The sequence below is a fragment of the Salvia miltiorrhiza genome, chromosome 2, assembly GCF_028751815.1.
Source record: "Salvia miltiorrhiza cultivar Shanhuang (shh) chromosome 2, IMPLAD_Smil_shh, whole genome shotgun sequence".
Classification (NCBI taxonomy): domain Eukaryota; kingdom Viridiplantae; phylum Streptophyta; class Magnoliopsida; order Lamiales; family Lamiaceae; genus Salvia; species Salvia miltiorrhiza.
In genome coordinates, this window is record NC_080388.1 from 7,452,694 (window position 1) to 7,462,174 (window position 9,481).

Genomic DNA, 9,481 nt, shown 5'->3' on the forward strand with positions numbered 1-9,481 from the left:
GGGAGTACCAAATACCCAACTTCTACCACTCTTTGTGATTTTCGATTGAAACTTTTTCATAAGATTGGAATTGTAATTTTAGACATGCTGTGGTCGTCTCAATCTCAAGTCTTCGTCTTCGCCTTCGTAAATTGAAGTGGTTGACGGGCTATAAACAATAAGTGGACTAAGAGAGAGTAGGGACGGACTTTTCATAATACAAGTCAATGAAGCATTCTAATATTTGTGTATATATATATGATTATTATTGCAGTTATTAGGCACTTATCATAATACCATCACAATTTGCAGCCATGGAGAAAAAGCTTTATTGCATTTTTGCATTCCTCACCATAACCTTCCAAATGCTTTCTACTGAAGCCAAACAACCTATGAGCCTTGCAACTGATCAAACTGCCCTTCTTTCACTCAAACTACACATCACCTCCGACCCTTCTCTTTTACTTTCAACTAATTGGACCAATTCGAGCTCCGTCTGCAGCTGGATTGGCGTCACTTGCAGCTTACGCCACCAAAGAGTAACTGCGTTGAATCTCTCCAACATGGCTCTCTCCGGCACCATTCCACCACAGCTCGGACACCTCTCCTTCCTCGTTTCCCTCGACCTCACAAGCAACCTTTTCCATGGAGATTTGCCTCAAGAGCTTTCTCTCCTTCGCCGTTTGAAGTTCATATCTTTCCGACTCAACAACTTCACCGGAGACATTCCTCCGATGTTTGGTCAGTTACCAAAATTAGAGTACTTGAATTTACGCAACAACAGCTTTGCAGGTTTCATCCCAAAATCGCTCTCAAACCTAACAAACCTCCAATTTCTTGACTTAACTTCCAATTCTCTAAGTGGAGAAATACCAAATGAGTTGGGGAGGCTTCAAAGTCTACAAATTCTGTCTGTTCAATACAATCATCTATCGGGTACTATACCATCGGCCATATTCAACATATCTACCCTTGTAGCTATAGGTTTCACAGACAATGAATTGAGTGGAAGTCTGCCAACAGACATGTGCCGTAATCTTCCATCTTTTACTGGGCTTTATCTTTCTGATAATCAGCTGAGTGGCGCAATTCCCACAAATCTATCTCAATGTTCACGACTTGAGGTTTTGGACCTCTCTGGAAACTCTTTTAGTGGGCAGATACCTTCAGAAATCGGCTACTTAACATCTCTTCAGATTTTATATCTCGGTGGTAACAATTTGAATGGTATGAGTTGAAGTTCTTATCACATAAATTTGTGTAAATGAGATTTTATTAGTTTCATTTCATGACACTTTTTTGGCAGGTATACTACCACATCAGATTGGCAATCTTCAGAGTCTGATTAGTTTTGGTGCTGAAAAGAATGAGATCAGGGGCTCGATTGATTTCAGTATTTTCATGAATATGTCTTCTCTGCAAACCTTACTACTTTGGCGCAACAAATTCACGGGGAATCTTTCAAGGGATGTCGGGAATATTACAACGCTCACAAATTTGGAACTATCAGAAAATCATTTTACAGGTGTGCGTTCGAGTAATTTTCATGTTAGACGATGCAAGTATTTTTAAGTAAAACACGACTAACTTAAATCTATTTTACTGGTGTGAAATTAATAAAATTATCTCTCATTTCTCATCTTTTTTTTGAATAAATCTATTTTTAAGTCATTTTTATTTTCATTTTTAACGTATTGTTTTTTTCCTTTTCATAATATCATTTTTATTATTCTGAAATTTTCATTATTTTTTTATTTTTTCAATATTAAGCACAAATATATTCAATTAAAAATAATTTTTTTAATATAGTTATAAATATGATAATTTAGTTATAAATATGCTAATTTAGTTGGTATCAATTTTATATAAATATAGAACTATAAAAATATTTCCAATGCATTACACGAGTTGCAATGCTAGTTATATTTAACTAGCTAATTTAATAAAAAGAATAAAAATCCTCAATAATAATACTAATAATAAATGCATTCGTCACTTGTTGATTCTATCTATAAAATGAGCGAAAATTTGGTTTTTGCACATGGTTATGCTTTATGGAACGTTTACTTTTCATGATTGATAAGATGGATGATAGAGTATGTTTATTCTTAAAAGAAGGATTTCTCCAATCCCACTCTTTTAATGAGATAATAATCAAGTAAAATTAGCTCAAATAATTAAAATAATCAAGAACCTTCGGGATATCCCAAAGTTCCAATCCATCTAAGTAAAGAAGTGATTAAACTTACTATTTTTTTTATATATCTATTTTACTTGATTTTTATCCCATTGTAAGGATAAAATTGAAGAAATCCTTCTTTTAATAAGAATAAAAATACTATATCATGCATCTCTTATCAATCACACAAAGTAAATACTCTATTAATATAACAAATATAGATGACGTGATTAGTAAACAATCAATATATTGTTACATTTGACATTTGCTCCACAAGTCTACATAAACCCTGACAACATAGCATGTACATGTGCAGAGAATCATATAGCTACTACGAATTACACAATAAAATGTGATTAATATTTCGACGAAAATTTAATATTAACCTTTTTTTTAGAATTATAAGAGATATTTAATATATAATCAAATAATTTAATAGTAATCTACCTTTTTTTAGAATTATAAAAGTATCTAATACTCCCTCAGTCCCGGCCAAGACGCTACATTTGCTCTTCGGCACGGGATTTAAGGAGTTGTAGATTAATGTTTTAAGTGTGTAGTAATAAAGTGATAAAGTAGGAGAGAGAAAGTAATATAAAGTAAGAAAGAGAAGGTAATAAAGTGATAAAGTATGAGAGAGAAGGTAATAAAGTGATAAAGTAGGAGAGAGCAGGTAATAAAGAAATACTTAATTAGTGTTAATTAAGTGTTTAAATTCCTTATTTTTGCCAAATATAGAAATGTAGCATCTTCGTTGGGACGGCCCAAAAAGGAATATGTAGCATCTTGGGCGGGACGGAGGGAGTATGTAATTAAATTAAATAAGCAACTCACAGGCAAATGGACATCTACACCCGCAGGTGGAATTGAACCCAAAATCTCTCACAAATGAGAGTTTCTGAGTGCGTCAACTTTGTCACTTAAATTGGGTCTCATTAGCAATATTAACCTACTTAAACATTTTTAAATTATGAGTTCCAATTAAGCGAACCTAGTATAAAAATAGAGGATATGTGAGAGGTCAAATTTCGAATTTTAACTCATATGCATATTTCTAAATTTAAGAAAAAAGAAATTATATACAAATGTGAGTTTGAATCTGAATCTAAATATGTTTCAACAATAATTTTTATAATTTAATGAAACTTTACTAATCACACCATGAAAACACGAGCTTCAAAGTTCCGAGTTGGGGGAAAATGGGGAACCATTATTGATCCTCTTTTTTTTTTTTAAAAAAAAAAAAGAAGCTCTGATTCTCCACAAAAATCGCCTATTAATCCCTCATATTTTGTTTTCTAACTCATACTAGCATTTGTACTCTGTGCAATGCACGAAAAACGTTATATAAACGTTGTATATTTATAAACATAATAAAAAATTAATTTAAATGAATATGTTCGAGTTGAATATTGAAAAATAAAAAATTAAAGAAGAATTCATAATAATAAAAATTGATATTGCAAAAAGGCAAAAATAATAAGTTAAAAAAATAAAAATAAAAATAAGAAAAATAGATTTATTCAGAAAAAGATGATAGAGAAGAGATAATCTTTAAAAAGTTTAATCTTTAAATAAACATAGCTTTTATATTTTAAATTAAATATTTATTATATCAAATTAAAGTTTTTATCGTGACCTTTAATTTAATATGCATATTAAGAACTTTATCCGTCCCACAAGAGTGTACATCTCTTTTAGTGGCACAAGATTTAATAAAATGTTAGATAACTGTCTTGAAAAAGTGATTCACTTTAGAGTAAGAAATAAAGAGTAAGTGGTGGGTAGTGTCCAAAAATGACAAATGCACACTTTTGTGGGATGTCCCAAAATAGAAATAAAGGTATACTCTGGGATGGAGGAAGTATTTTATAATTAGTCTAACATCATAATTTTAGAAAAAAATAAAACCAAAAAAATTATCTCTCATTTATTTTTACACATTATAACTTGATCTAAAATTATAAATTCTGAAATTGAGAAAACACTATATAAAATAATAAATTATTATTTATTGATACATTAATAAATAATTAATTTATTGATATATTAATATCACTTTAAATTAATAAAATTATTGGTCCAAGGCATTTAATTTATAGAGGTTTTATTGTATTACTGGTAGACTATAATCAATGGCTAAATTCGATAATAGATTAACATAGTTTTACAAAGATATATTTGTATGTGTTATGTCTGTGTTTAATTAATCATATCTTTTACTTTTATTTTTGTGCTCGTGTTTCTATTGTAGTATAGCACTTAAATGAATAAACACACAAATAAATATATTATTGAAAACAAATATAACAATATTTATGCATATATATTCTTAAGATTTACAACGCGATTGAATTTTACATTTTTAAAATATTTTTAAATATCTTGATAAGTTTGAGAAATTTTAGTTGAGTGCAAGTTAACACATTTAATTTTCTTATTTTTTTTTAAATTATTGGTTAGTCTTAAATTCTTAACCTTAATATTACAATACAATTATAAAGTGATAAATGTATATATCGAAATGCAAATTTGTATGACTACTAATATTATATAATATGATAATTATTCAATTATTTTAATTAAGTTATACTATAAATTAGTTAAATTGCTTGCACTTAATGCACGTTTTCTCTCCTATGTAAATTATGCATCTTTAGGCCTACCTATCTTTATCCCAAATCTCATGTTCTGCAGGGCTTATTCCCTCTGAATTTGGCCAACTTTACCAACTGGAGACATTAAAACTATATGTGAACAGCTTGAGTGGTTCAATTCCATCAGAGCTCTTTAACTCAACTCTTCGGATTCTTTTACTTGCTGAGAATGCTCTGTCAGGGGTTCTTCCAACCCATTTATGCCATGCTTCTCCCTTTCTTGAAAAACTTATTCTTAGTAAAAATTCCATTAGTGGAGCAATACCCAATTCTATCTCTAACTGTTCTCAACTCACAATTCTCTCACTTTCTTACAACAAATTCAATGGTTATATACCTACTCATCTTGGCAACCTACGACATCTCCAAATTCTTTCTCTGTCCAGCAGCAATCTTACCCAGGCACCGTCTTCTTCCATCATTACTTCATTGACAAATTGCAAGTCTCTAACTCAGTTGTTAATTGATGATAATCCTCTATACGGCATCATTCCTGCTTCTTTCGGGAACTTATCTTCCTCCCTTCAAAAATTTTATGCCTATGACTGCAAATTCAGTGGCAGCATTCCTGTTGAAATAGGCAATCTAAGCAATTTGATTGACTTGGATTTGCAAGGCAATGAGTTATCCGGTAATATTCCACCAACTATTAGACATTTGCATGAACTTCAAGGATTATATCTGTCTGAAAACATGTTGGGAGGCTCTATTCCACAGGTTATATGTGATCTAATCAACCTCAATACTTTATCTTTTAGCCGGAATCAATTTTCTGGTCGAATTCCGGAATGTCTGGGAAATGTCTCTTCCTTAAGAAATCTTTTTCTAGGCTCCAACATTTTGAGTTCAAGCATACCGTCAAGCTTGTGGGGCCTAAAGGATTTGAATTCTCTAGACTTGTCCTCGAATTCATTGAATGGGTTCTTACCTGAAGAGATAAGTAACTTAGGAGGAGCAATTTATATAAACCTATCGATGAATCAGCTGTCAAAGTCTATTCCTAACTCTATTGGGAAGTTACAGAATTTGGTTAATTTGTCTTTGGCAAATAATAGGCTAGAAGGTTCTATTCCTGTGTCTGTGGGGAGCATGATCAGTTTGATAACTCTTGATTTGTCTTACAACAACCTCTCTTCTTCAATTCCAAAGTCTTTGGAAGCACTTCAACACCTCGAATACTTTAATGTTTCTTTCAACAATTTAAGTGGAGAAATTCCTAATGGTGGATCTTTTAGAAACTTCACTATGGATTCTTTTAAGGGTAATGAGGCATTGTGTGGAATCCCCAAGTTCCATGTTCCGATTTGCCGTGTAGTTTCTAATCACATATCAAAGAGGAAGAAGGTGGAAAGAGCTTCATTTATTGTTTTAGGGGTTGTTTCTATTAGCTCAGTTGTTTCTGTGGCCTTCATAGCTGTCAGATACAAAAGGAAAGCTAAGACAACTAGAGAAGTTGATGAGCTAATATCGATTGTGCCTGAAAGAATCTCTTATTATGAATTGCTGCAAGCAACAGAACAATTCAATGAAAGCAATTTACTTGGCAGTGGGAGTTCTTGCTCTGTTTATAGAGGAATTCTTACCAATGGGAATGATATCGCAGTCAAGGTGTTTAATATGCAGTTAGAAGGCATATCAAGAAGATTTGATGTCGAATGCGAGGTACTACGTAGCATTCGACACAGGAACCTGACCAGTGTCATAAGCAGTTGCTCCAATGAAGAGTTCAAGGCATTAGTACTTGAATATATGCCAAAGGGAAACCTTGAAAAATGGTTATATTCTCACAACTATTGCTTGAATCTGATGGAAAGATTGAACATAATGATTGATGTTGCATCTGCTTTGGAGTATCTTCACCATGGTTATTCATATCCCATTGTCCACAGTGACTTGAAGCCGAGTAATGTGTTGCTAGATGAAGACATGGTAGCCCATCTAAGCGATTTTGGGATAGCAAAGTTGTTATGTGATGGAGATAGCTCTGTGTTAACCAACACGCTAGCAACATTGGGTTATATTGCTCCAGGTAAAATTTCTTTATATATATTGATGGCATTTCACTTTCAATTAATGAAATTGTGTCTTCCTCACTACATATTACGCATCATGATTTTTGTTGTTCCAGAGTATGGTTCGGAAGGGCTAGTTTCGACAAGGTGTGATGTGTATAGCTACGGAATAATGCTAATTGAAACATTTACGAGAAAAAGGCCTAGTGATGATATGTTTTGCGGAGATATGAGCTTAAAGAGATGGGTAGAAATTTCACTTCCAAATATCCCAGTTGAAGTGATAGATGTCAACTTAGTCATGAATTTGGAAGAAGAACAAATTGACAAGAATCTGCAGTGTGTATCATCCATATTTGAATTGGCTTTGAAATGCTCTGCAGACTCTCCCGGGGATAGAATCAACATGAAACAAGCACATGTAGAGTTGCAGAATATCAAACGTCGATTTTTTCAATGAGATTCAAGTAAGCTATTTCAAAGTTGTATGTTATTTCTAAAGATAATATTAGTGTTCTATTACCATTTTAGTAAGAATTACATTTGGTATTGTGAAGTGGAGAACCTTGAAAATGGAGCAGGAAGCAGCAAATTAATTAAGGAGTTGGAAAATGATGGCGGCGTCAGCGTAGGTTGAAGTTTGTTTTAGCTGAGTTTACTTTTTCCGAATAAGTCCTTGTTGATTAAATACTGTAGGTCTGTTTTATTTGAACTTGTCCTTTTTCTTATGATAACATGAGCAACTTGGCCCATATGGGAATTTAGATGTTATTCCGTTGAGCTACATGGGCTGGCAAAATTGGTCATAGCCCCAATTTTACTCTTTATAGTCTCCTATATAAAATAATAATAAATAATAATTATAAATTTATTATTTTGCCCTCTAGTCTATAGCCCCTAATAATTATATTAAAATCAATCATCTTCTAATTTTATCGAATATCCCTGAAGGGACTCAATCATCACATTTCCAAAATCCACATTTCACTTTTTTCCAACAAGAATTGTATTCCAACAAAAATGGTGGGTGAAAAAAAATCCTAAGACTTAACCACTGAAACCGTAGAGCGTCCTGCCCTGCCTCTTGAGAGCATAGACGACAACTATGGCGGTTTGTTGTTCTTCATCACATTTTAGAAGATCTTCTTCATTTGATTTGTTGTTCTTCATTACATATAGGCAGCAAAATAGAATGAAAATGCAAAGCCCAATCCCAGAAAACAAAAAAGTAAATCAAAAGGCTAGCTCATTCATCATGATTCACGAGAATTGGGATTAGCCACCCCCCAGAAGCTTCGAAGGTGGAGCTTCAGCGGCAGCTGCATAATCGTCCTTTCCACGGCGGTGGTCGCGCTGATCGTTGTCGCCGTCCTCACCCGGGTGGCGCTGCCATTGCATCCTTGCTGATTCTCTTCTTATACAGGGTGTGATGCCGGAGAATCAATGACGATGACAGCATAAGGTTTGTCTAAGGGAGGACACCCGGCAGCCGGCGGCGGACTGAGATTGATTGTTGAGGTTGAGATTGATGATTATGTATTTGGAGTTGGAAAATGATGGCAACATGTTTTTAAGTTTGGGTAGCTCTTTAACAACATCATTTGGAGATGCTGAAGATGGGTTGGCAAAATTGGGCTGTTTGATATGAATTCAAGAGATTGAAATTCAAAAGTGTTCAAAATGGAACCAAATTATTATTATTATTATTATTATTATTATTATTATTATTATTATTGTTGTTGTTGTTGTTGTCGTCGTCGTCGTCGTCGTCGTCGTTAGTTTTTGTTATTATTATTGTTAGGATAATTCTATGCATAACCCCAAGTAGTATCAATGTATCATTCCTTTAAAAAAGAATAAAAAGAATTCAGCATTTGCGATTCTTATCTGGGCCACAAACCATGTTGTCTAAAAGCCCATCATGCACCGAGCCAGTCGGCTCAATCCAATTTTTCTCAAACCTACAAATATATATAAGGTCGGGATCGAAAGTAAGCCCAATTGTATAGGCAAAGCCTGTGGTTTAAACATAACTCTGAATCGAAATAGTAGTCTTAATCCTCCTGATCCACAATGCCTACAAGAAATCTATAATCTTAATAGGTCTCCTGAATCTAATCTTAAGTCATGGTGAAGTGCTTAATATTCTATGATCCACTTAGCCGGTGTTTCAAAATTTAATAAATAAATAATTGAAAACTAAAATTCTTGAGTCAAGGACACCAACAATATCTTTACTTGATTTTCTTTAATAACTGAATTTATAAATAAAACCAATTAAATCATAAATACTTTTATTGCATAATGCAAATGCAATTTTATGTCTGCTTTGAACATATGATAAATAATTTACTTAAAATATGCACATAATAATAAGAATATAATATTATCATAAAAATTTCTCTTTAAAATAATTAATTAAACTATTTGAGTCTAATTAACTAAAATAGTGCATTCACTTTAAAAGAAAATCTGCCCAACCCAATTAAATAAATTAAGGGCCCAAACATAATTAAAATAAGAAGCCCATATGATAATTAAACCAACAGCCCAAACTTAAATGGAGTACGCCCAACTCAAATAAAAGACATGGCCCAATTCAATAAATTAAAACGGGCCCAACACCAAATTAATAACGGCCCAATAAATAGAAG

General features: G+C 32.8%; 1 protein-coding gene across 1 annotated transcript; it reads left to right on the plus strand.

Moving 5' to 3' along the window:
* The first annotated feature begins 277 nt into the window (after nucleotides 1-277).
* LOC131012894 (probable LRR receptor-like serine/threonine-protein kinase At3g47570) lies at nucleotides 278-8,459 on the plus strand. The gene is made up of 5 exons (XM_057940874.1): nucleotides 278-1,206; nucleotides 1,286-1,504; nucleotides 4,856-6,844; nucleotides 6,944-7,294; nucleotides 7,385-8,459. Exons 1-4 carry the CDS (start codon nucleotides 294-296, stop codon nucleotides 7,285-7,287), a joined length of 3,465 nt encoding a protein of 1,154 aa, XP_057796857.1. The 5' UTR covers nucleotides 278-293; the 3' UTR covers nucleotides 7,288-7,294; nucleotides 7,385-8,459.
* The last annotated feature ends 1,022 nt before the right edge of the window (nucleotides 8,460-9,481 follow it).